This window comes from Antedon mediterranea, chromosome 2, assembly GCF_964355755.1.
Source record: "Antedon mediterranea chromosome 2, ecAntMedi1.1, whole genome shotgun sequence".
Classification (NCBI taxonomy): Eukaryota; Metazoa; Echinodermata; class Crinoidea; order Comatulida; family Antedonidae; genus Antedon; species Antedon mediterranea.
In genome coordinates, this window is record NC_092671.1 from 26,852,686 (window position 1) to 26,880,453 (window position 27,768).

The 27,768-nt window shown below is 32.1% G+C and overlaps 2 protein-coding genes across 2 annotated transcripts in view; both read right to left on the bottom strand.

Annotated features, from left to right (window-relative positions):
- LOC140040812 (uncharacterized) overlaps window positions 1–12,186 on the bottom strand; it is a 46,044-nt gene extending 33,858 nt beyond the window's left edge. The window contains exons 1-17 of the mRNA XM_072087030.1: window positions 11,877–12,186; window positions 11,299–11,577; window positions 10,913–11,164; window positions 10,513–10,809; window positions 9,959–10,234; window positions 9,380–9,658; window positions 8,852–9,094; window positions 8,124–8,411; window positions 7,458–7,718; window positions 6,526–6,807; window positions 5,955–6,218; window positions 5,509–5,796; window positions 4,913–5,167; window positions 2,695–2,961; window positions 1,839–2,093; window positions 917–1,198; window positions 454–606 (exon numbers count right to left, since the gene is read on the bottom strand). Of these exons, the coding sequence (XP_071943131.1) occupies window positions 454–606; window positions 917–1,198; window positions 1,839–2,093; window positions 2,695–2,961; window positions 4,913–5,167; window positions 5,509–5,796; window positions 5,955–6,218; window positions 6,526–6,807; window positions 7,458–7,718; window positions 8,124–8,411; window positions 8,852–9,094; window positions 9,380–9,658; window positions 9,959–10,234; window positions 10,513–10,809; window positions 10,913–11,164; window positions 11,299–11,577; window positions 11,877–12,174 (4,519 nt within the window). The 5' untranslated portion in view covers window positions 12,175–12,186. The remainder of the gene's footprint in view (window positions 1–453; window positions 607–916; window positions 1,199–1,838; window positions 2,094–2,694; window positions 2,962–4,912; window positions 5,168–5,508; window positions 5,797–5,954; window positions 6,219–6,525; window positions 6,808–7,457; window positions 7,719–8,123; window positions 8,412–8,851; window positions 9,095–9,379; window positions 9,659–9,958; window positions 10,235–10,512; window positions 10,810–10,912; window positions 11,165–11,298; window positions 11,578–11,876) is intronic.
- A 527-nt stretch (window positions 12,187–12,713) lies between these two features.
- The window catches only part of LOC140040813 (uncharacterized), a 32,717-nt gene continuing 17,662 nt past the window's right edge, over window positions 12,714–27,768 (bottom strand). Inside the window, exons 13-43 of the mRNA XM_072087031.1 lie at window positions 27,346–27,624; window positions 26,939–27,190; window positions 26,530–26,826; window positions 26,017–26,292; window positions 25,438–25,716; window positions 25,028–25,279; window positions 24,628–24,924; window positions 24,106–24,381; window positions 23,528–23,806; window positions 23,118–23,369; window positions 22,718–23,014; window positions 22,196–22,471; window positions 21,618–21,896; window positions 21,208–21,459; window positions 20,808–21,104; window positions 20,286–20,561; window positions 19,707–19,985; window positions 19,321–19,572; window positions 18,921–19,217; window positions 18,399–18,674; window positions 17,821–18,099; window positions 17,411–17,662; window positions 17,011–17,307; window positions 16,489–16,764; window positions 15,910–16,188; window positions 15,524–15,775; window positions 15,124–15,420; window positions 14,602–14,877; window positions 14,023–14,301; window positions 13,637–13,888; window positions 12,714–13,533 (exon numbers count right to left, since the gene is read on the bottom strand). Coding sequence (XP_071943132.1) covers window positions 13,091–13,533; window positions 13,637–13,888; window positions 14,023–14,301; window positions 14,602–14,877; window positions 15,124–15,420; window positions 15,524–15,775; window positions 15,910–16,188; window positions 16,489–16,764; window positions 17,011–17,307; window positions 17,411–17,662; window positions 17,821–18,099; window positions 18,399–18,674; window positions 18,921–19,217; window positions 19,321–19,572; window positions 19,707–19,985; window positions 20,286–20,561; window positions 20,808–21,104; window positions 21,208–21,459; window positions 21,618–21,896; window positions 22,196–22,471; window positions 22,718–23,014; window positions 23,118–23,369; window positions 23,528–23,806; window positions 24,106–24,381; window positions 24,628–24,924; window positions 25,028–25,279; window positions 25,438–25,716; window positions 26,017–26,292; window positions 26,530–26,826; window positions 26,939–27,190; window positions 27,346–27,624 — 8,702 coding nt within the window. The 3' untranslated portion in view covers window positions 12,714–13,090. The remainder of the gene's footprint in view (window positions 13,534–13,636; window positions 13,889–14,022; window positions 14,302–14,601; window positions 14,878–15,123; window positions 15,421–15,523; window positions 15,776–15,909; window positions 16,189–16,488; window positions 16,765–17,010; window positions 17,308–17,410; window positions 17,663–17,820; window positions 18,100–18,398; window positions 18,675–18,920; window positions 19,218–19,320; window positions 19,573–19,706; window positions 19,986–20,285; window positions 20,562–20,807; window positions 21,105–21,207; window positions 21,460–21,617; window positions 21,897–22,195; window positions 22,472–22,717; window positions 23,015–23,117; window positions 23,370–23,527; window positions 23,807–24,105; window positions 24,382–24,627; window positions 24,925–25,027; window positions 25,280–25,437; window positions 25,717–26,016; window positions 26,293–26,529; window positions 26,827–26,938; window positions 27,191–27,345; window positions 27,625–27,768) is intronic.

Genomic DNA, 27,768 nt, shown 5'->3' on the forward strand with positions numbered 1-27,768 from the left:
TTTCCATGACCTTTCTAGTAAAAATTCCTTGACTTTTCCATGACTTTTACATGTGTTTAAGATGTCATAGTAAACCAGAGTGAATCTTTTGGAAGAGTAAAGGTACATTTCAGTGTCTCAAGGACGGCTGAAAATAAGACGACCTCAAAGCCATTACATTCAGGCAAGGGTAGATGATCAAGATCTTGGATGCGTCTGCAGATTGATAGAAAAGCTACAGAAACTATAGTTGGTAAATGTTTTTTTTTTTTTTTTTTTAAATATGCATTGACAATGTGATTGAAATAAAAATTTTGATGTACAAAATTATGGCTATTCATGATAAAATATCCCTAATTTTGTAATTCAAATTTGTGAGCTTAGGAATTTAGGCTACTGGTTCTAGACACAGGATAGAGTAGGAGCTAGAATAGGATTCCTGCACATGTATGGAATTCAAGGCAATTAACCTACCAATATTAACAGTTACTTCTTGGGCAACAACATTATTTATGGCAGCATTAACAACATAAGAAGTAGCTGAGTTATCATCAGTTGATCCCCACACGATAGTTATAGAATTGCTTGTAAAACTCTTCACTTCCACCTCTCCTGGATTTAGCATATCTGCATGTAAATAAGAAAGAAAATAAATAAATATTTGGTTTCTTTTTTATATCATATTGATAGATAACCAAGGGTCGGCAGCTGTAGGCTGGCCGTTCCTTTTCAGGTCAACTTATCAGTTCTAGTATATTTCATAGGGTATCAATGACGTGCAAATCGAAAAGTCCCTAATAACAGCTGAGTGGACTGAAAGATATTCTTCAGGAATTGAACTTGGGTCAGTATGATAGTCAAGCGTCCAAACCACTCAGTACAACAACTCCACTATTAATATATTTTGTATACAAGAAAATAAAACAGTTTACTGTACCTGTTGTAAAGCTTTCAATCACAGAGGTACTTCTTGTTACTACATTCAAATCTGTCCCACTGATTACTATAACACTCAAGGTATACATTGTGTTTGGGGAAAGTTCACGGATTGTCAACTCTGTTTCTGTTATGGTACCGAGTTCCGTCCTGGCATTGGTATTGTCAGTGTATGAGACTTCAAAACCTGTATAGTCAGAGTTTTCTGGAAGAGACCATTCTGCCAACACGCTGGTGTGTAGTCCAATGTTTTGAATCATAATAAGTGCCACAGGAAGTGGTACTAAAATTGAAAATGAAAAAAAAAATTGATTATTACAATATTTATTGATTATTTTCGTTTATGTTATTAGAAGAATCCTGTAATTGGCAATCTGTTTACTAAAATTAAAATTTGTTTATGGAAGCATCTGGTTGACTACAATAAAGCATTTCATATTAAAAAAGTTTTATTCACATTCATGTGGTACTAACATGATGGGAATTTGTACTGGGAAGGTTTAAAACTACTAGAGTGGTCTGGTGTATGGACTGGCATGCGCTCTGTGTAGGTGTTTCTTTTAGTTATCAAAAAGTAACATGATCAGCCTAATTACCTTAAAACAGGTTTTGGAGAAATATGCTAAGACCCAGTTTAACATGAAGTCATACAATAGAATCAAACAATCGGCAGTCATTTTACACAACCTTATTGGCCCAGTTTTCATGATGAAAGATCATGAAGATCAAAATTAACATTTGTAATATTGAGACATTTGGAAACACTATTATATTCAAGACAACCCTCATAGAACAGGGTGGGTACAATATATAAATAATTAAATATTGAAAAATGAAAACAATGAATAATAAAAAAAAACTCTGTTAAATATAATTCAGTGTGAAAATAAGTAAATACAAACATAAACAAATGAATACAATACCTGTTCTGGCCTCAAAGCTGTTTGTATTCAAGACTGTAATGATCATTCTGGCTTTAATAGTGATGACATACAATCTACCTGGTGTTAAATCCTCAAAAGTAAAGGTCTCAGAACCTGCCTGTATATTCTGATATGGAACGTTAGGATCATCTGTCAAAACTTGGTAATCTGTGGCGTTTTCGTCGAATCCAAAGTGGTAGGACAGAGATGTAGTGGTCATGCTTAGGAGTTCCACAGATAATGGATCCAGTGGCACTTTTAAAAAAGAGAGAAAAATATTAAACTGCTTTTTTTGCAAATTAGAACAAAAAATTACTGCTATATGAAAAAAGAAATGATACAGCCGACACTTTTATTTGAAACAAATGAGCAGCAAATATATGTTACAAACCTCTATTCAGGCGACACTTAAATTAGACACTCTGTGTCTCCATATGGGGTTATAATGTACACAATAGAATAAAATTAATGGCGAAAAAACAATTTGTTTCTTTTCTGGATTTGGAGTAGACAGTTACACAATGTTTACATTCAATGTTTCCTCTCACAGTACTGAAAACATGGAAACTGAAAGAACTCAGCTCAAGTTGTGCAAAATCTTTCACATGGCAACAAAATAACAGTTAAAAATTATTGTTGTTAAACTACTGTATGTGGTTGCTACTGGCACTTCAACAGTAATGACCTATACCATTTAACAAATATTTATTAAGCTTGTTTCTTCATGTTTCATTAAGTCCTTGATGCAATCATATGGACACATTCAAATGTAACATATTTTAAAAGCAAATATTGCCAGCTGAATGATAATGAAAAAGATTAAATATCATAAATAATTACAATTATTCAATATTACCTAAGGTAGCTTCTGCTAAAACAGCTTCACTATACAGAGCCCCAGAATTGGAGATTAGCCTCACTTCATAAGTTCGGCCGGGTATAAGATTATTTTCTGTGTAGGTGGTTGCAGAACTTTCCAAAGATATAATCTGACTAAATTGCATATTATATCCATTTATCTCTAGACCATACCCCGAGATCACACCGACTGGTGTATTCCAAGTGATGGTGAAAGCCGTCTTGGTTGTTGTGGTAACAGCAAGTGTGGTTGCTGGAGCAGGTTCTGTAAAATGAAATGGCATTTCATGAGCCCAAGCACTGTGCATGAATGTAAACTATAGATTAATATAAAATATACCATTGTGGAAATACAATATCAGTTTAGTCAATATCAATTGTATGACATTGTTAAAATTGCCAGATTAGATTTCTCTTATAGAATCCAAAAAGTATTTTAGTAAATTTATTTAAGCTTAGTGGCTATGTTTTGATGCTATTTTAATGGTAATTACAGGCATTGCTCTATTATGTTATTTAAGAGAGCATTAACTACAAAATGCATGTAGCTAAGGCATGAAGTTTAGGCATACTCGTAAGACCTTGTAAAAAAACCATAGTGAGGTATTTCCTTGTTTTAATAAAAACACTACTCTGATCAAAGATACTAAATTTATTCTTAGATCGGAGCGGGTGAGGAGACTCAGCATAAGGATTGAAGTAACAAGCACATTTAAGTCAAAATTATATTTAGGTGATCATTTAGAATAAAATGATCACCTATTGCTATTGTATGAAATCTTTATTATTTTTTCTTTTTATTGTTTCTGTACACTATTTTGTGTAACAATTATCTCAAAGAGTTTAATGTCAATGATTACCAAAATTTCACAATATCTTTCAAATCATATAACTTAATCCTAATAAGCTTTCCAGCGTGATCACTCATCCGTGACATAATTTATAAGTTAGACCATTTGCATGTTTTAAAAAATTACTGCGTAAAAACATGTTTTTGCGTGCACGATACTTAAGAAATGTAAAAATTCGATTTTTTGTACAAATCGCATTCTATTCCCCATCCTTAGTACATTCACCAAATTTGAGTCTATTCCGTCTTTAAATAACGCTATACGAGCAGGTTAAAAATGACAAAATGCGCACATTAATTGCACAAAAGTGTGAAAAACGGTAAAAAAGAAGGCCTTTTTTAAAATGAATATAATTCTTCAGAATGGACGGTTACCCCCATTTTTTTTTTAACTGATTATTGAAGCCAATGAGTTGGAGTTATGAATGCATGTACATATTAGATGTACAAAATGATAGACATGAATAAAATTGGATTTTTTTCCTTTCATCTTAGACAATATTACATATTCAACAGAGCGCATCTCACTTTATCTGTGATCGATTTTCTTTAAATTTTTAATATGTCCTAGCTCAACCAATTATGTTACTCATGAGTTGCCAACATTTTCATTTAGATGATGTCATCATGTCTAAAAATTAAAATAACGCTGATTACGTAATTTCACCTACAACGGATATTTGAATACCTTACAGCTTGACCTTGATTTTTATAACTTATTATGAGAGCTGGTAAAATGTAGATATGAATTTATTTAAAAATTAGGCCTATCGGATGTTGTAACGTTATCATATGGGCAGTTGAAGTTAAAAAGTAGTTTTTTCATCTCTTTCGTCAAAGTTATAGAAATTTTAAAGAGCGCGAACCACGCTTCTACGCGCAAAATTTTCCTCCAATTGTTATATTTTATTGCCAAATTCATTATCTTTCGATATTGTTATCCAAAAGTTTATTTTGATGATGTCATCAGTGACAAAAAATTAGAACATGATGTGTGTCCGTAATTTCACCAATATTACACTGTATATAGATATACAGTATATACTGTACATAATGTATATGGCATATAATAGCCACAACTCAGCACTATAGGCGTATAATAGGATGGCATACATCAACATTTTCCGATTGTATGTTAACATACGTGCATGTTTAAAAAATATCAATGTCAATAAAATTGATCACCTGTAATTCAAATTCAAATTAAATTCTAGTTTCATTTAGTGTTATGGTTGCATTTCAGGCGCTATATTGAAATATTACTTTTTATTGTAAACACATTTTTAAATTTCTGTTTGTTCTTTTGTAATTAAAAACATTTAACTGTTCTAATACCTAAACTTTACAAATAACTAAATCCTCTCACCGAATCTTGTGCTGTAAGTATCAGGCATTAGGTTAACATTTGGAACGTCCAGGGAAATTGTGTATTCTTCGCCTGCACTCAGTTCAGAAAATATTGCTCGTCTTTCAGCGTAGTTCAAATTAATTCTCCCATCATTAGGCTCAATCATAATACTATAGCTCTCAAAGTCTGGATGGTCTTCAGCACCACCCCAGCTAACGTCAATGGTAAAATTCATCACAGAACGGACAAATAATATACCTGGCCCAGGAGATGCTTTAACAAAAATACAATAATTATATAAAATATACCTAACATTGTTAAACACCTAAATTAAATGTATTGTCCCTCAAAACATGATATACAAATAATGAATGTTTATGAGTGGAATGGTACAAATAATGCCATGAGGTGAATGATGAAAGGTTATATTTCGATGGGGCACTGCAATAGTGCAGACTATTGCATTGTTATGCTACGCACAATTGTTCAATCAAATGACAGGAATTTACTTAGGTGTCTATTATGCGACAATAAATTCCATATTTAGAGAGACAATGTCTTTAAGCGGTCAATTATGCAGTATACTAACACAGAACATGTAACCAATAACTTACTTGTGTTAGCAATAGTTTCCATAAGTGTACTACTTTTATCGCCACTTACAACAGCAATTGAGAAGTAGTACGTTTTGTCTGGATCCAAATTTGTAACTGTTAGACTAGTAAATTCTTTATCTACAATCGTCGTAACTGGTATCGATGTTGCCGTATGGTAGACAATCTCGTAGTAATCAAACACATTCGCGACACCGTAGAAAAGGTTAGGCGCTGTCCAATTAACGGTTACTGAGGTGTAGTTAGCAAGGTTATTCTCGGTGTCAAATGAACCAACTGGCCAAGGATCTAAGATTAAAAAGAAAGCGGTGATAATGTTGTCTTTAAGGTCATGACAAAATTCATGATATTATGATCAATTTTACTATATTGACTACTGCTACAGTGCCAATTTGGCTTATCTATTGGTGTGTAATATTTTAAAAGGTAAAAAGAAAATCACATACCAGTTCGGAAAATGTTTGACACGTTGGTTCCAGTGTCATGCACCAGAATGTTGATAGTATATAGCTGACCTGGTGTCAGGTATAAAAATTCGCCTAATTTTGGATCTGCAGACTGTACCTCAAATGAAGCATCCAACCCATTATTTGGAGCAGGATCAATCGTGACGATGTACGAGATAAATGGTTCTATTGCTGCGCCCCATGTGAATTGGAGGTAAGTGCTGGTAAAGTTCCGCACAATAATCTCTGCTACAGCCACTTCTCCTACAAAATTGTATATTATTGATTTTGTTATTCAGTGTTTTTAAATCTATTGAAATTGCACATTTAAAGATGTATTGTCCAAAACAACAAGAAAAAATTAAGATGAGGAAAAATAAAAACAATAACTGTGCTCATAAAAAAAGGAAAAATAAACAAAAAAACACATTGATTTCCAGACAATGGTCTTCCCGTTTCCGAGCCTATCTTCTAAAGTTTATCATATCATTTTATAAAAGTTTCAAAATATACATTTTCCACTTTACAGTATATAGTAGAAAACATATGAATGGTATTTAAAATGCTATACCTGTTTGAAATGTAACTTGGATAGGTGTGCTTCTTTCCTTATAACCACCATTTGAAGATATTGTAACAATTTCAAAAGTGTAATTCGTTGAAGGTAGAAAGTATTCATAGTTATGAGAGAAAATATTTGCTGAACGATCGATGAGAGCAGATGTCCGTCCGTCAACTGGCGAGTGTAGAATCTCAAAACTACTAAAGTCTCCTTCTGGTGGCAACCACACCAAGTCTATTGATGTTGATCCAATGGTGACGAGGCTAGCATTGACAGATACTTCACTAGGAACTAAATAATTTAAAGACAAAATAGTTTTCACCAATACCATGATTTGAAGTATTTCACCTCAACTGACAAATAATGTTGAAATAAAGCTTATTAGTTCAATTCAATTACCCATGTTTTCATTTTTTTGGAACTGAAATGAACTGAGCGCAACTGAAACTTCAAATAGCGTCACATGTGCGGTATGGAACCAAGACGAGTAGCGATCAGTTTGATATTACCATATAAGCATTCATGCATACTGGTTTCTATACAATTACGAATCATATCGTGAGAGCTGTGAGGTAACCAGTGGAAATGGTTACTTTCAGTTCTGTTCAGTTGCTCGAAATGTCGATACAAGTGCTTTTGTGCAACAAGTTTCTTTTAGTTGAAATTGAGTTCCTTTCACTTCCATGTCGACAGAAGCTTACCTTAAGTCATAAAATATTTAATGATTTCTAATTTCTAATTTTAAGTGTTTCAATAATTGAATGGTGGTAATTAATCTTTGTTGGATGACAGGGCTTAAAATTATAACATTAAAACAAAATTTAAATCATTTTTCAATTAAAAAAAAAAAAAAAAAACCAAATTCAAATTTTAATAAAAAATGCTGCCCAAAACTTTTAAAATGTAAAGGATAATTTTAAGGATTAAAAATGTATACAAACCGGTTCTTTGTTTTATCATGCCCATTTCAGATACACCAATAACCATAGTATCCACTTTGATTGTGTACAATCTTCCAGGAACCAAGTCTACAAAAGTTACAGTTTTGAAATAGGAATCTATGATGTGAGATCCTCCATTAGGCGGATCGATAGACACTGTGTAATTTTCAACTCCAGCTTGAGAAGCATTTCCACCCCAAATAGCCGTAATATTCTCAGTATTATAACTTACGATGACAATCTCATTCAATGCCAAATATTCTAAGTGTAAAAGAGAAAAAAAAATAAATGAACATAACATGAATTTCCTGAAATATCTGAAAACAAAGATAACACAAAAAGAATATGATTGTCAAACACTATTTGATAAGAATATGATTTTTAAACTTTAAAGAATTTTTTTTTTAGATCAAATTTAAGGTCATTCTTAAAATCGTTTTATCATAACTAACCATAGAACATACATTGAAGCCAAGGAATGACCTGGTTTAATGTATTTTATATATATATATATATATATATTTTTAAAGATCACAATTGTAGGAAATGTTTTTGTTTAAACTTCTGAAATTAAGACGCCTGATTTAACGATAAAGGTAGATAACATAGCAGCCACACTCATAAATATATCACAATTAAGTCAATTTATTTATGTTGAAAACATACCTGTGTCCCCTATAGATGTTACCGGGTCACTGGAAATACCATAGCTTTCTGTTACCAATGAAATTTCATACATCCTACTGTGAGACAGTCCTGTAATGACATAATCTGTCTCTGTACTGTTCAAATTCACTCTAACGCTAGTACCAGAATCTGCCTCGTAACTCAAGATGTACATGTTGAACACCGTTGACATATCATTAATTGGTAGTGGTGGGCCCCATTCAATATACATAGATGTATATGAATCAAGAGTGTTATTAAATTGAATATATGCTGGTCTGTTTGGCTCTGAAATCCAGAAAAGTAAAATTATAAATAAGTAAACCGCATGCCTAAAACCTGCTCATGTATAATCCTACGCACATTCATCACACCTACATGTGTTATTACACTCGCTGAACTAAATTCAGAAATAAAAAGAAAAATTCTAAATGTTTTCTACTGTGTCATTGAGTTGAATTGCGACACAGCATATCATTTGAAAGCAACCCTGGTGGGTACCTTTGCTAGTCTACTATATGAGCAGATAAATTTATGATCAAACTATTAATGTATAATATCCAGTTCTCATAAAGGCTATAAACTCCCTCTAAGGAAAAGTGTTGGATAACATCAGGAATTTGGTTCTCAAAACTGTTCAAACATTTTTGTAAATGTAGTTGTAAAAACTAGTGAGAAACTAGTTATTACATTGCAATATACAGTGAGGTAACATCCAATCAACTTACTTGTTCTTTGCAGTATGAATGATCCTACAGCAGTGATGTTACCTCTTACAGAGATGTTATACAACTGACCTGGTGTCAAACCAGTAAACTCATATTGTCTGTCTCCAGTATACTTAATAAGTTGACTATTATCACCAGAGTCTGGTACTATTTCCAACAAATAACTGCTCTCACCACTGATCTCACCCCAAGTAATGCCAATAGTTTCATTTGTATAATATCGTACCAAAACTCCACTGTTTTCTATGATTACAATGTTTAATTAAAATTTCTTAAATAGGACAATAGAATTTTAAATTGTTTGCATTAAACAAGTAGTCGATATGCATGTATTTTTTTATAAGAATGCATTCATGCAATTCCAGCAGCTCCAAATACTGTAAATGGTGAGTTTTTGTTTTTTTGTAGCATGAATGGGCCAATACAGTTTGAATTTAATTCTTGTTTCTTGTAGAAAAATTTATAATCTAAAAGTTACTTTTCATTAAAGATAAAAATATGAAAGACAAGTGAAAAAGAATTCCTTACTTGTATCTATGGATGTCATTAAACTTTCCCTGCTTATTCTTTGATACTGGCCTTCACCTGAAACAGTATGGACTTCAAATGTGTAGCTAGTTCCTGGTATAAGTCCTTCTAAATTCAGGTTTGTATCAATAACATCAACAGGAGATGGTGTTGTACCATGAGAAGGTTCATAAGTGAGTCTAAAAAAGCTCTTTACTATATTGCTATTTATATTCCAACTAATATAAATACTGGTTTCGCTTCCAACATGAAATCCTAAAGTAGATGGACCTTCTGGGTCTGTAAATTGTAAAAAAAAGTGTGAGACGATTGTAACATATCTCCAGGTAAGACTTTTAAAAAGAGTTAACATTATTACAATTGTTTATGGTCAATATTATTGTTTAAAACTAAACTCCATAGTTTCACTAATATACAAATAATGAATTGTATATATTGTATGGCGCAGAATATGTCATGGGTTGAAAGATTGACTGCTATTATTTAACGAGGCGGAACCGAGGTAAATATATAGAAGTCAATTTTTATTTAGTTGAGTTACAACATGATGTAATGAACTTTAACACAAACATAACTTACATGTTCTTGTCATAGTTTGCAAAATGTAAGAATTTCCATTTTCCAAATAAATTTCAACTTCAATTGTATAAAGTTCTCCTGGAACAAGTTCTGTCAATTCTCTCAAAGCTGATGGAGAGCTGGTGACATTCTGGAATATGGTAAGACTTCTGCTGTTGTCACTTCTTGGGAAAACAGATATATTATATCCTAATGCAAATGGAACCTCAGCCCAAAGAATTTCAATATTTCTTTCACCAACACTCCTCACAAATATTGTGTCATTAGCAATTGCATCTGAAAATTCAACAGACAACATTAATGTAATAAACATTAGTCAAAGTATTTAAAAGTGGCCAGAGAGTTTGAAACGTGTAGCCTTGTATCACCAATTTAAATTTAAACAACAAATTGAAAATACGAAAAAGAGAAAAACTTATCAACTAGAAAATACACAACAAAAACCTATCATAGACTACTTTACTGGAGAATAAAAACATTGCAATAGAAATTAATTATTCATTAATAAATGTGTATCTATATTTTAGCTGATGAAATAAATATTAAAATGTTACCTGTTGTTCCTGTTTCCATTACACCAGTGCTATATTTTAGAGTTTCATTTATTCCCATTCTTGTCTTGACAATAACAGTCACAGTTGTATCGGGATCCACATCTTCAATAACATAGTCATAAGTAGTTTTTTCAATCATGTCAATTTCTACAGGTTCACCACTATTCACTGTATAACTTAAGTAATAAGCTCCAAAAATGAGTTCAAGACCTCTTGCTACTTCTGGTTCAGTCCAACGGACAGTCAGTGATGTTAGGGTAGTATTAACAATTTCTAAAGATGAAACTGGGTTTGGACCTATAAATAAAAACAGCAACAAAAATTACAATCAAAATATAATTTTACAACAATACTCTAAAAATACATGTCTCAACAAAATAGAAAAACATAATCAACTTACTTGTTCTTTGCAGTACGAATGATCCTACAGCAGTGATGTTACCTCTTACAGAGATGTTATACAACTGACCTGGTGTCAAACCAGTAAACTCATACTGTCTGTCTCCAGTATACTCAATAAGCTGACTATTATTACCAGAGTCTGGTACTATTTCCAACAAGTAACTGCTCTCACCACTGATCTCACCCCAAGTAATGCCAATAGTTTCATTTGTACAATACTCTACTAGGATTTCACCACTTTCAACGTTATCTTTGATAAATAATAATTATAATATAACTGATTATACAAGTTTTTTCAGTTAAAATAGTGAAACACAATTATAATCTTAAAGTTGTTTTCAATGACAAAAATATAAGAAACTTAAATAAAATAACAAGCATTACCTGTATCTATAGAAGTCATTAAACTTTCCCTGCTTATTCTTTGATACTGGCCTTCACCTGAAACAGTACGGACTTCAAATGTGTAGCTAGTTCCTGGTATAAGTCCTTCTAAATTCAGGTTTGTATCAATAACATCAACAGGAGATGGTGTTGTACCATGAGAAGGTTCATAGGTGAGTCTAAAAAAACTCTTTACTATATTGCTATTTATATTCCAACTAATATAAATACTGGTTTCGCTTCCAACATGAAATCCTAAAGTAGATGGACCTTCTGGGTCTGTAAATTGTTAAAATAAAGTATGAGACGTTTGTAACATATCTCCAGGTAAGACTTTAAAAAGAATTCACATTTTACAATTGATTATGGTCAATATTATTGTTTAAAACTAAACTCCATAATTTCACTAATATACAAATAATGAATTGTATATGTTGGATGGCGGAGAATATGTCATGGGTTGAAAGATTGACTGCTATTATTTAACGAGGCGGAACCGAGGTAAATATATAGAAGTCAATTTTTATTTAGTTGAGTTACAACATGAGGTAATGAGCTTTAACACAAACATAACTTACATGTTCTTGTCATAGTTTGCAAAATGTAAGAATCTCTATTTTCCAAATAAATTTCAACTTCAATTGTATAAAGTTCTCCTGGAACAAGTTCTGTCAATTCTCTCAAAGCTGATGGAGAGCTGGTGACATTCTGGAATATGGTAACACTTCTGCTGTTGTCACTTGTTGGGAAAACAGATATATTATATCCTAATGCAAATGGAACCTCAGCCCAAAGAAATTCAATATTTCTTTCACCAACACTCCTCACAAATATTGTGTCATTAGCAATTGCATCTGAAAATACAACAGACAACATTAATGTAATAAACCTTAGTCAAAGTATTTAAAAGTGGTCGCAGAGTTTGAAACGTGTAGCCTTGTATCACCAATTTAAATTTAAACAAATTGAAAATACGAAAAAGAGAAAAACCTATCATAGACTACTTTACTGGAGAATAAAAACATTGCAATAGAAATTAATTATTCATTAATAAATGTGTATCTATATAGCCCCTTTCTCACAGAGTTGTGTGCCAGGAATATTGCGGGAATATACCATTACCATGCCGGTATGGTTTTCTGTGAGAACGGGTCGTCTTGGCATCATGCCGGCACCATGCCGGCATCGACATGACCTGCTTCAGACCTAGTAATATTCTAGGGATATTCCCCGCAATGCCAGACGGGCATTCTGTGAGAACGTATCGCCGTTATATTCCGGGGTTCCCCGTCGAGGCTTTGACACCTTGCGCAGTCAAGTGTATCACTTTGGCGCCTATTCAATTCAATTAACAATAATAATGTCGAACTGGAGGGATAATGAGATAAGAGAGCTGCTTAAAATAAGGGGACAAGAAGAAATTTGTAGCATAATCTAGGCCTATAGGCCGCTAGGCTAGGCCATGGCATTAGCTCTTTGTTTGTTGGTGCCTGACCTTTCGTCGCCTTGTAAATTGTAGGCCTACAGCCTTCTAAGGTGTTTTACAGATTGCCGATGACGGCAAATTAATTGCTATACCTGTATAATATATGCACAATATACTGTACATAGCATGTATTGCATAAATATGCTATAAAGGAAGATAATAATCTGTAACTTGACATTCGCCGCCATATCATCGCTAGACAAAAATAATAACAATAAAGGACGCCCTCAATAATTATTTTGTCAAAGACTTTTTATTGGCCGAATATGCCCGACTCCTTTCTCACAGAAAGCCGGTATATACCGGTTATATTTCCGGCACGATAGTCCGATGAGAATGGGTATATGCCGGTAACGATACCGGCACGACGCCAGCACTGTACCGGTATATTGCAGGCACATCTGTGAGAAAGGGGCTTATTTTAGCTGATGAAATCAATATTAAAATGTTACCTGTTGTTCCTGTTTCCATTACACCAGTGCTATATTTTAGAGTTTCATTTATTCCCATTCTTGTCTTGACAATAACAGTCACAGTTGTATCGGGATCCACATCTTCAATAACATAGTCATAAGTAGTTTTTTCAATCATGTCAATTTCTACAGGTTCACCACTATTCACTGTATAACTTAAGTAATAAGCTCCAAAAATGAGTTCAAGACCTCTTGCTACTTCTGGTTCAGTCCAACGGACAGTCAGTGATGTTAGGGTAGTATTAACAATTTCTAAAGATGAAACTGGGTTTGGACCTATAAATAAAAACAGCAACAAAAATTACAATCAAAATATAATTTTACAACAATACTCTAAAAATACATGTCTCAACAAAATAGAAAAACACAATCAACTTACTTGTTCTTTGCAGTACGAATGATCCTACAGCAGTGATGTTACCTCTTACAGAGATGTTATACAACTGACCTGGTGTCAAACCAGTAAACTCATATTGTCTGTCTCCAGTATACTCAATAAGCTGACTATTATTACCAGAGTCTGGTACTATTTCCAACAAGTAACTGCTCTCACCACTGATCTCACCCCAAGTAATGCCAATAGTTTCATTTGTACAATACTCTACTAGGATTTCACCACTTTCAACGTTATCTTTGATAAATAATAATTATAATATAACTGATTATACAAGTTTTTTCAGTTAAAATAGTGAAACACAATTATAATCTTAAAGTTGTTTTCAATGACAAAAATATAAGAAACTTAAATAAAATAACAAGCATTACCTGTATCTATAGAAGTCATTAAACTTTCTCTGCTTATTCTTTGATACTGGCCTTCTCCTGAAACAGTACGGACTTCAAATGTGTAGCTAGTTCCTGGTATAAGTCCTTCTAAATTCAGGTTTGTATCAATAACATCAACAGGAGATGGTGTTGTACCATGAGAAGGTTCATAAGTGAGTCTAAAAAAACTCTTTACTATATTGCTATTTATATTCCAACTAATATAAATACTGGTTTCGCTTCCAACATGAAATCCTAAAGTAGATGGACCTTCTGGGTCTGTAAATTGTTAAAATAAAGTATGAGACGTTTGTAACATATCTCCAGGTAAGACTTTTAGAAAGAATTCACATTTTACAATTGATTATGGTCAATATTATTGTTTAAAACTAAACTCCATAATTTCACTAATATACAAATAATGAATTGTATATGTTGGATGGCGGAGAATATGTCATGGGTTGAAAGATTGACTGCTATTATTTAACGAGGCAAAACCGATGTAAATATATAGAAGTCAATTTTTATTTAGTTGAGTTACAACATGAGGTAATGAGCTTTAACACAAACATAACTTACATGTTCTTGTCATAGTTTGCAAAATGTAAGAATCTCTATTTTCCAAATAAATTTCAACTTCAATTGTATAAAGTTCTCCTGGAACAAGTTCTGTCAATTCTCTCAAAGCTGATGGAGAGCTGGTGACATTCTGGAATATGGTAACACTTCTGCTGTTGTCACTTGTTGGGAAAACAGATATATTATATCCTAATGCAAATGGAACCTCAGCCCAAAGAAATTCAATATTTCTTTCACCAACACTCCTCACAAATATTGTGTCATTAGCAATTGCATCTGAAAATACAACAGACAACATTAATGTAATAAACCTTAGTCAAAGTATTTAAAAGTGGTCGCAGAGTTTGAAACGTGTAGCCTTGTATCACCAATTTAAATTTAAACAAATTGAAAATACGAAAAAGAGAAAAACCTATCATAGACTACTTTACTGGAGAATAAAAACATTGCAATAGAAATTAATTATTCATTAATAAATGTGTATCTATATTTTAGCTGATGAAATAAATATTAAAATGTTACCTGTTGTTCCTGTTTCCATTACACCAGTGCTATATTTTAGAGTTTCATTTATTCCCATTCTTGTCTTGACAATAACAGTCACAGTTGTATCGGGATCCACATCTTCAATAACATAGTCATGAGTAGTTTTTTCAATCATGTCAATTTCTACAGGTTCACCACTATTCACTGTATAACTTAAGTAATAAGCTCCAAAAATGAGTTCAAGACCTCTTGCTACTTCTGGTTCAGTCCAACGGACAGTCAGTGATGTTAGGGTAGTATTAACAATTTCTAAAGATGAAACTGGGTTTGGACCTATAAATAAAAACAGCAACAAAAATTACAATCAAAATATAATTTTACAACAATGCTCTAAAAATACATGTCTCAACAAAATAGAAAAACATAATCAACTTACTTGTTCTTTGCAGTACGAATGATCCTACAGCAGTGATGTTACCTCTTACAGAGATGTTATACAACTGACCTGGTGTCAAACCAGTAAACTCATATTGTCTGTCTCCAGTATACTCAATAAGCTGACTATTATTACCAGAGTCTGGTACTATTTCCAACAAGTAACTGCTCTCACCACTGATCTCACCCCAAGTAATGCCAATAGTTTCATTTGTACAATACTCTACTAGGATTTCACCACTTTCAACGTTATCTTTGATAAATAATAATTATAATATAACTGATTATACAGGTTTTTTCAGTTAAAATAGTGAAACACAATTATAATCTTAAAGTTGTTTTCAATGACAAAAATATAAGAAACTTAAATAAAATAACAAGCATTACCTGTATCTATAGAAGTCATTAAACTTTCTCTGCTTATTCTTTGATACTGGCCTTCTCCTGAAACAGTACGGACTTCAAATGTGTAGCTAGTTCCTGGTATAAGTCCTTCTAAATTCAGGTTTGTATCAATAACATCAACAGGAGATGGTGTTGTACCATGAGAAGGTTCATAAGTGAGTCTAAAAAAACTCTTTACTATATTGCTATTTATATTCCAACTAATATAAATACTGGTTTCGCTTCCAACATGAAATCCTAAAGTAGATGGACCTTCTGGGTCTGTAAATTGTTAAAATAAAGTATGAGACGTTTGTAACATATCTCCAGGTAAGACTTTTAAAAAGAATTCACATTTTACAATTGATTATGGTCAATATTATTGTTTAAAACTAAACTCCATAATTTCACTAATATACAAATAATGAATTGTATATGTTGGATGGCGGAGAATATGTCATGGGTTGAAAGATTGACTGCTATTATTTAACGAGGCGGAACCGAGGTAAATATATAGAAGTCAATTTTTATTTAGTTGAGTTACAACATGAGGTAATGAGCTTTAACACAAACATAACTTACATGTTCTTGTCATAGTTTGCAAAATGTAAGAATCTCTATTTTCCAAATAAATTTCAACTTCAATTGTATAAAGTTCTCCTGGAACAAGTTCTGTCAATTCTCTCAAAGCTGATGGAGAGCTGGTGACATTCTGGAATATGGTAACACTTCTGCTGTTGTCACTTGTTGGGAAAACAGATATGTTATATCCTAATGCAAATGGAACCTCAGCCCAAAGAAATTCAATATTTCTTTCACCAACACTCCTCACAAATATTGTGTCATTAGCAATTGCATCTGAAAATACAACAGACAACATTAATGTAATAAACCTTAGTCAAAGTATTTAAAAGTGGTCACAGAGTTTGAAACGTGTAGCCTTGTATCACCAATTTAAATTTAAACAAATTGAAAATACGAAAAAGAGAAAAACCTATCATAGACTACTTTACTGGAGAATAAAAAAATTGCAATAGAAATTAATTATTCATTAATAAATGTGTATCTATATTTTAGCTGATGAAATAAATATTAAAATGTTACCTGTTGTTCCTGTTTCCATTACACCAGTGCTATATTTTAGAGTTTCATTTATTCCCATTCTTGTCTTGACAATAACAGTCACAGTTGTATCGGGATCCACATCTTCAATAACATAGTCATAAGTAGTTTTTTCAATCATGTCAATTTCTACAGCTTCACCACTATTCACTGTATAACTTAAGTAATAAGCTCCAAAAATGAGTTCAAGACCTCCTGCTACTTCTGGTTCAGTCCAACGGACAGTCAGTGATGTTAGGGTAGTATTAACAATTTCTAAAGATGAAACTGGGTTTGGACCTATAAATAAAAACAGCAACAAAAATTACAATCAAAATATAATTTTACAACAATACTCTAAAAATACATGTCTCAACAAAATAGAAAAACATAATCAACTTACTTGTTCTTTGCAGTACAAATGATCCTACAGCAGTGATGTTACCTCTTACAGAGATGTTATACAACTGACCTGGTGTCAAACCAGTAAACTCATATTGTCTGTCTCCAGTATACTCAATAAGCTGACTATTATCACCAGAGTCTGGTACTATTTCCAACAAGTAACTGCTCTCACCACTGATCTCACCCCAAGTAATGCCAATAGTTTCATTTGTACAATACTCTACTAGGATTTCACCACTTTCAACGTCATCTTTGATAAATAATAATTATAATATAACTGATTATACAAGTTTTTTCAGTTAAAATAGTGACAATTTGTGTATCTTTCTAGGTGAAACACAATTATAATCTTAAAGTTTTTTTCAATGACAAAAACATAAGAAACTTAAATAAAATAACAAGCATTACCTGTATCTATAGAAGTCATTAAACTTTCCCTGCTTATTCTTTGATACTGGCCTTCTCCTGAAACAGAACGGACTTCAAATGTGTAGCTAGTTCCTGGTATAAGTCCTTCTAAATTCAGGTTTGTATCAATAACATCAACAGGAGATGGTGTTGTACCATGAGAAGGTTCATAAGTGAGTCTAAAAAAGCTCTTTACTATATTGCTATTTATATTCCAACTAATATAAATACTGGTTTCACTTCCAACATGAAATCCTAAAGTAGATGGACCTTCTGGGTCTGTAAATTGTTAAAATAAAGTGTGAAACGTTTGTAACATATCTCCAGGTAAGACTTTTAAAAAAGTTCACATTTTACAATTGATTATTGTCAATATTATTGTTTAAAACTAAACTCCATAATTTCACTAATATACAAATAATGAATTGTATATATTGGATGGCGGAGAATATGTCATAGGTTGAAAGATTGACTGCTATTATTTAACGAGGCGGAACCGAGGTAAATATATAGAAGTCAATTTTTATTTAGCTGAGTTACAACATGAGGTAATGAGCTTCAACACAAACATAACTTACATGTTCTTGTCATAGTTTGCAAAATGTTAACATTTCCATTTTCCAAAAAAATTTCAACTTCAATTGTATAAAGTTCTCCTGGAACAAGTTCTGTCAATTCTCTCAAAGCTGATGGAGAGCTGGTGACATTCTGGAATATGGTAAGACTTCTGCTGTTGTCACTTGTTGGGAAAACAGATATATTATATCCTAATGCAAATGGAACCTCAGCCCAAAGAATTTCAATATTTCTTTCACCAACACTCCTCACAAATATTGTGTCATTAGCAATTGCATCTGAAAATACAACAGACAACATTAATGTAATAAACCTTAGTCAAAGTATTTAAAAGTGGTCACAGAGTTTGAAACGTGTAGCCTTGTATCACCAATTTAAATTTAAACAAATTGAAAATACGAAAAAGAGAAAAACCTATCATAGACTACTTTACTGGAGAATAAAAAAATTGCAATAGAAATTAATTATTCATTAATAAATGTGTATCTATATTTTAGCTGATGAAATAAATATTAAAATGTTACCTGTTGTTCCTGTTTCCATTACACCAGTGCTATATTTTAGAGTTTCATTTATTCCCATTCTTGTCTTGACAATAACAGTCACAGTTGTATCGGGATCCACATCTTCAATAACATAGTCATAAGTAGTTTTTTCAATCATGTCAATTTCTACAGCTTCACCACTATTCACTGTATAACTTAAGTAATAAGCTCCAAAAATGAGTTCAAGACCTCCTGCTACTTCTGGTTCAGTCCAACGGACAGTCAGTGATGTTAGGGTAGTATTAACAATTTCTAAAGATGAAACTGGGTTTGGACCTATAAATAAAAACAGCAACAAAAATTACAATCAAAATATAATTTTACAACAATACTCTAAAAATACATGTCTCAACAAAATAGAAAAACATAATCAACTTACTTGTTCTTTGCAGTACGAATGATCCTACAGCAGTGATGTTACCTCTTACAGAGATGTTATACAACTGACCTGGTGTCAAACCAGTAAACTCATATTGTCTGTCTCCAGTATACTCAATAAGCTGACTATTATCACCAGAGTCTGGTACTATTTCCAACAAGTAACTGCTCTCACCACTGATCTCACCCCAAGTAATGCCAATAGTTTCATTTGTACAATACTCTACTAGGATTTCACCACTTTCAACGTTATCTTTGATAAATAATAATTATAATATAACTGATTATACAAGTTTTTTCAGTTAAAATAGTGAAACACAATTATAATCTTAAAGTTGTTTTCAATGACAAAAATATAAGAAACTTAAATAAAATAACAAGCATTACCTGTATCTATAGAAGTCATTAAACTTTCCCTGCTTATTCTTTGATACTGGCCTTCTCCTGAAACAGTACGGACTTCAAATGTGTAGCTAGTTCCTGGTATAAGTCCTTCTAAATTCAGGTTTGTATCAATAACATCAACAGGAGATGGTGTTGTACCATGAGAAGGTTCATAAGTGAGTCTAAAAAAACTCTTTACTATATTGCTATTTATATTCCAACTAATATAAATACTGGTTTCGCTTCCAACATGAAATCCTAAAGTAGATGGACCTTCTGGGTCTGTAAATTGTTAAAATAAAGTATGAGACGTTTGTAACATATCTCCAGGTAAGACTTTTAAAAAGAATTCACATTTTACAATTGATTATGGTCAATATTATTGTTTAAAACTAAACTCCATAATTTCACTAATATACAAATAATGAATTGTATATGTTGAATGGCGGAGAATATGTCATGGGTTGAAAGATTGACTGCTATTATTTAACGAGGCGGAACCGAGGTAAATATATAGAAGTCAATTTTTATTTAGTTGAGTTACAACATGAGGTAATGAGCTTTAACACAAACATAACTTACATGTTCTTGTCATAGTTTGCAAAATGTAAGAATCTCTATTTTCCAAATAAATTTCAACTTCAATTGTATAAAGTTCTCCTGGAACAAGTTCTGTCAATTCTCTCAAAGCTGATGGAGAGCTGGTGACATTCTGGAATATGGTAACACTTCTGCTGTTGTCACTTGTTGGGAAAACAGATATGTTATATCCTAATGCAAATGGAACCTCAGCCCAAAGAAATTCAATATTTCTTTCACCAACACTCCTCACAAATATTGTGTCATTAGCAATTGCATCTGAAAATACAACAGACAACATTAATGTAATAAACCTTAGTCAAAGTATTTAAAAGTGGTCACAGAGTTTGAAACGTGTAGCCTTGTATCACCAATTTAAATTTAAACAAATTGAAAATACGAAAAAGAGAAAAACCTATCATAGACTACTTTACTGGAGAATAAAAAAATTGCAATAGAAATTAATTATTCATTAATAAATGTGTATCTATATTTTAGCTGATGAAATAAATATTAAAATGTTACCTGTTGTTCCTGTTTCCATTACACCAGTGCTATATTTTAGAGTTTCATTTATTCCCATTCTTGTCTTGACAATAACAGTCACAGTTGTATCGGGATCCACATCTTCAATAACATAGTCATAAGTAGTTTTTTCAATCATGTCAATTTCTACAGCTTCACCACTATTCACTGTATAACTTAAGTAATAAGCTCCAAAAATGAGTTCAAGACCTCCTGCTACTTCTGGTTCAGTCCAACGGACAGTCAGTGATGTTAGGGTAGTATTAACAATTTCTAAAGATGAAACTGGGTTTGGACCTATAAATAAAAACAGCAACAAAAATTACAATCAAAATATAATTTTACAACAATACTCTAAAAATACATGTCTCAACAAAATAGAAAAACATAATCAACTTACTTGTTCTTTGCAGTACAAATGATCCTACAGCAGTGATGTTACCTCTTACAGAGATGTTATACAACTGACCTGGTGTCAAACCAGTAAACTCATATTGTCTGTCTCCAGTATACTCAATAAGCTGACTATTATCACCAGAGTCTGGTACTATTTCCAACAAGTAACTGCTCTCACCACTGATCTCACCCCAAGTAATGCCAATAGTTTCATTTGTACAATACTCTACTAGGATTTCACCACTTTCAACGTCATCTTTGATAAATAATAATTATAATATAACTGATTATACAAGTTTTTTCAGTTAAAATAGTGACAATTTGTGTATCTTTCTAGGTGAAACACAATTATAATCTTAAAGTTTTTTTCAATGACAAAAACATAAGAAACTTAAATAAAATAACAAGCATTACCTGTATCTATAGAAGTCATTAAACTTTCCCTGCTTATTCTTTGATACTGGCCTTCTCCTGAAACAGAACGGACTTCAAATGTGTAGCTAGTTCCTGGTATAAGTCCTTCTAAATTCAGGTTTGTATCAATAACATCAACAGGAGATGGTGTTGTACCATGAGAAGGTTCATAAGTGAGTCTAAAAAAGCTCTTTACTATATTGCTATTTATATTCCAACTAATATAAATACTGGTTTCACTTCCAACATGAAATCCTAAAGTAGATGGACCTTCTGGGTCTGTAAATTGTTAAAATAAAGTGTGAAACGTTTGTAACATATCTCCAGGTAAGACTTTTAAAAAAGTTCACATTTTACAATTGATTATTGTCAATATTATTGTTTAAAACTAAACTCCATAATTTCACTAATATACAAATAATGAATTGTATATATTGGATGGCGGAGAATATGTCATAGGTTGAAAGATTGACTGCTATTATTTAACGAGGCGGAACCGAGGTAAATATATAGAAGTCAATTTTTATTTAGCTGAGTTACAACATGAGGTAATGAGCTTCAACACAAACATAACTTACATGTTCTTGTCATAGTTTGCAAAATGTTAACATTTCCATTTTCCAAAAAAATTTCAACTTCAATTGTATAAAGTTCTCCTGGAACAAGTTCTGTCAATTCTCTCAAAGCTGATGGAGAGCTGGTGACATTCTGGAATATGGTAAGACTTCTGCTGTTGTCACTTGTTGGGAAAACAGATATATTATATCCTAATGCAAATGGAACCTCAGCCCAAAGAATTTCAATATTTCTTTCACCAACACTCCTCACAAATATTGTGTCATTAGCAATTGCATCTGAAAATACAACAGACAACATTAATGTAATAAACCTTAGTCAAAGTATTTAAAAGTGGTCACAGAGTTTGAAACGTGTAGCCTTGTATCACCAATTTAAATTTAAACAAATTGAAAATACGAAAAAGAGAAAAACCTATCATAGACTACTTTACTGGAGAATAAAAAAATTGCAATAGAAATTAATTATTCATTAATAAATGTGTATCTATATTTTAGCTGATGAAATAAATATTAAAATGTTACCTGTTGTTCCTGTTTCCATTACACCAGTGCTATATTTTAGAGTTTCATTTATTCCCATTCTTGTCTTGACAATAACAGTCACAGTTGTATCGGGATCCACATCTTCAATAACATAGTCATAAGTAGTTTTTTCAATCATGTCAATTTCTACAGCTTCACCACTATTCACTGTATAACTTAAGTAATAAGCTCCAAAAATGAGTTCAAGACCTCCTGCTACTTCTGGTTCAGTCCAACGGACAGTCAGTGATGTTAGGGTAGTATTAACAATTTCTAAAGATGAAACTGGGTTTGGACCTATAAATAAAAACAGCAACAAAAATTACAATCAAAATATAATTTTACAACAATACTCTAAAAATACATGTCTCAACAAAATAGAAAAACATAATTAACTTACTTGTTCTTTGCAGTACGAATGATCCTACAGCAGAGATGTTACCTCTTACAGAGATGTTATACAACTGACCTGGTGTCAAACCAGTAAACTCATATTGTCTGTCTCCAGTATACTCAATAAGCTGACTATTATCACCAGAGTCTGGTACTATTTTCAACAAGTAACTGCTCTCACCACTGATCTCACCCCAAGTAATGCCAATAGTTTCATTTGTACAATACTCTACTAGGATTTCACCACTTTCAACGTCATCTTTGATAAATAATAATTATAATATAACTGATTATACAAGTTTTTTCAGTTAAAATAGTGACAATTTGTGTATCTTTCTAGGTGAAACACAATTATAATCGTAAAGTTTTTTTCAATGACAAAAACATAAGAAACTTAAATAAAATAACAAGCATTACCTGTATCTATAGAAGTCATTAAACTTTCCCTGCTTATTCTTTGATACTGGCCTTCTCCTGAAACAGTACGGACTTCAAATGTGTAGCTAGTTCCTGGTATAAGTCCTTCTAAATTCAGGTTTGTATCAATAACATCAACGGGAGATGGTGTTGTACCATGAGAAGGTTCATAAGTGAGTCTAAAAAAGCTCTTTACTATATTGCTATTTATATTCCAACTAATATAAATACTGGTTTCGCTTCCAACATGAAATCCTAAAGTAGATGGACCTTCTGGGTCTGTAAATTGATAAAATAAAGTGTGAAACGTTTGTAACATATCTCCAGGTAAGACTTTTAAAAAAGTTCACATTTTACAATTGATTATTGTCAATATTATTGTTTAAAACTAAACTCCATAATTTCACTAATATACAAATAATGAATTGTATATATTGGATGGCGGAGAATATGTCATAGGTTGAAAGATTGACTGCTATTATTTAACGAGGCGGAACTGAGGTAAATATATAGAAGTCAATTTTTATTTAGCTGAGTTACAACATGAGGTAATGAGCTTTAACACAAACATAACTTACATGTTCTTGTCATAGTTTGCAAAATGTAAGAATTTCCATTTTCCAAATAAATTTCAACTTCAATTGTATAAAGTTCTCCTGGAACAAGTTCTGTCAATTCTTTCAAAGCTGATGGAGAGCTGGTGACATTCTGGAATATGGTAAGACTTCTGCTGTTGTCACTTGTTGGGAAAACAGATATATTATATCCTAATGCAAATGGAACCTCAGCCCAAAGAATTTCAATATTTCTTTCACCAACACTCCTCACAAATATTGTGTCATTAGCAATTGCATCTGAAAATACAACAGACAACATTAATGTAATAAACCTTAGTCAAAGTATTTAAAAGTGGTCACAGAGTTTGAAACGTGTAGCCTTGTATCACCAATTTAAATTTAAACAAATTGAAAATACGAAAAAGAGAAAAACCTATCATAGACTACTTTACTGGAGAATAAAAAAATTGCAATAGAAATTAATTATTCATTAATAAATGTGTATCTATATTTTAGCTGATGAAATAAATATTAAAATGTTACCTGTTGTTCCTGTTTCCATTACACCAGTGCTATATTTTAGAGTTTCGTTTATTCCCATTCTTGTCTTGACAATAACAGTCACAGTTGTATCGGGATCCACATCTTCAATAACATATTCAGAAGTAGTTTTTTCAATCATGTCAATTTCTACAGGTTCACCACTATTCACTGTATAACTTAAGTAATAAGCTCCAAAAATGAGTTCAAGACCTCCTGCTACTTCTGGTTCAGTCCAACGGAGAGTCAGTGATGTTAGGGTAGTATTAACAATTTCTAAAGATGAAACTGGGTTTGGACCTATAAATAAAAACAGCAACAAAATTTAATATCAAAATATAATTTTACAACAATACTCTAAAAATACATGTCTCAACAAAATAGAAAAACACAATCAACTTACTTGTTCTTTGCAGTACGAATGATCCTACAGCAGTGATGTTACCTCTTACAGAGATGTTATACAACTGACCTGGTGTCAAACCAGTAAACTCATATTGTCTGTCTCCAGTATACTCAATAAGCTGACTATTATCACCAGAGTCTGGTACTATTTCCAACAAGTAACTGCTCTCACCACTGATCTCACCCCAAGTAATGCCAATAGTTTCATTTGTACAATACTCTACTAGGATTTCACCACTTTCAACGTCATCTTTGATAAATAATAATTATAATATAACTGATTATACAAGTTTTTTCAGTTAAAATAGTGACAATTTGTGTATCTTTCTAGGTGAAACACAATTATAATCTTAAAGTTTTTTTCAATGACAAAAACATAAGAAACTTAAATAAAATAACAAGCATTACCTGTATCTATAGAAGTCATTAAACTTTCCCTGCTTATTCTTTGATACTGGCCTTCTCCTGAAACAGTACGGACTTCAAATGTGTAGCTAGTTCCTGGTATAAGTCCTTCTAAATTCAGGTTTGTATCAATAACATCAACGGGAGATGGTGTTGTACCATGAGAAGGTTCATAAGTGAGTCTAAAAAAGCTCTTTACTATATTGCTATTTATATTCCAACTAATATAAATACTGGTTTCGCTTCCAACATGAAATCCTAAAGTAGATGGACCTTCTGGGTCTGTAAATTGTTAAAATAAAGTGTGAAACGTTTGTAACATATCTCCAGGTAAGACTTTTAAAAAGAATTCACATTTTACAATTAATTATGGTCAATATTATTGTTTAAAACTAAACTCCATAATTTCACTAATATACAAATGATGAATTGTATATGTTGGATGGCGGAGAATATGTCATGGGTTGAAAGATTGACTGCTATTATTTAACGAGGCGGAACCGAGGTAAATATATAGAAGTCAATTTTTATTTAGTTGAGTTACAACATGAGGCAATGAGCTTTAACACAAACATAACTTACATGTTCTTGTCATAGTTTGCAAAATGTAAGAATCTCCATTTTCCAAATAAATTTCAACTTCAATTGTATGAAGTTCTCCTGGAACAAGTTCTGTCAATTCTCTCAAAGCTGATGGAGAGCTGGTAACATTCTGGAATATGGTAACACTTCTGCTGTTGTCACTTGTTGGGAAAACAGATATATTATATCCTAATGCAAATGGAACCTCAGCCCAAAGAATTTCAATACTTCTTTCACCAACACTCCTCACAAATATTGTGTCATTAGCAATTGCATCTGAAAATACAACGGACAACATTAATGTAATAAACATTATTCGAAGTATTTAAAAGTGGTCACAGAGTTTGAAACGTGTAGCCTTGTATCACCGATTCAAATTAAATTGAAAATACACAAGAAAAATCTATCATAGAATACTTTACAGGAGAACAAAAAAATTTCCATAAAAAATAATTATTCATTAATAAATGTGTATCTATATTTTAGCTGATGAAATAAATATTAAAATGTTACCTGTTGTTCCTGTTTCCATTACACCAGTGCTATATTTTAGAGTTTCATTCATTCCCATTCTTGTCTTGACAATAACAGTCACAGTTGAATCGGGATCCAAATCTTCAATAACATAGTAATAGTTACTTTTTTCAATAAAGTCAATTTCTACAGGTTCACCACTATTCACTGTATAACTTAAGTAATAAGCTCCAAAAATGAGTTCAAGACCTCCTGCTACTTCTGGTTCAGTCCAACGAACAGTCAGTGATATTAGGGTAGTATTAACAATTTCCAGAGATGAGACTGGGTTTGGACCTACAAATAAAAACATCAAATAAAATTATAATCAAAATAAAATTTTACAATCAAAATATAATTTTACAAAAAAATCAAAGTCTAAAAATTTAGAAAAACACAATCAACTTACTTGTTCTTTGCAGTACGAATGATCCTACAGCAGTGATGTTACCTCTTACAGAGATGTTATACAACTGACCTGGTGTCAAACCAGTAAACTCATATTGTCTGTCTCCAGTATACTCAATAAGCTGACTATTATTACCAGAGTCTGGTACTATTTCCAACAAGTAACTGCTCTCACCACTGATCTCACCCCATGTAATGCCAATAGTTTCATTTGTACAATACTCTACTAGGATTTCACCACTTTCAACGTTATCTTTGATAAATAATAATTATAATATAACTGATTAATACAATTTTTTTCAGTTACAATAGTGACAATTTGTGTATATTTCTAAGTGAAACACAATTATAATATTAAAATGTTTTTTCAATTACAAAAATATAAATAACGCAAATAAAAAGCATTACCTGTATCTATGGAAGTCATTAAACTTTCCCTGCTTATTATTTGATACTGGCCTTCACCTGAAACAGTACGGACTTCAAATGTGTAGCTAGTTCCTGGTATAAGTCCTTCTAAATTCAGGTTTGTATCAATAACATCAACAGGAGATGGTGTTGTACCATGAGAAGGTTCATAAGTGAGTCTAAAAAAGCTCTTTACTATATTGCTATTTATATTCCAACTAATATAAATACTGGTTTCACTTCCAAAGTGAAATCCTAAAGTAGATGGACCTTCTGGGTCTGTAAATTGACAAAAAAAGTGTGGAGATGATTGTAACATATCTCCAGGTAAGACTTTTAAAAAAGTTCACATTTTACAATTGATTATGGACAATATTATTGTTTAAAACTAAACTCTATAATTTCACTAATATACAAATAATG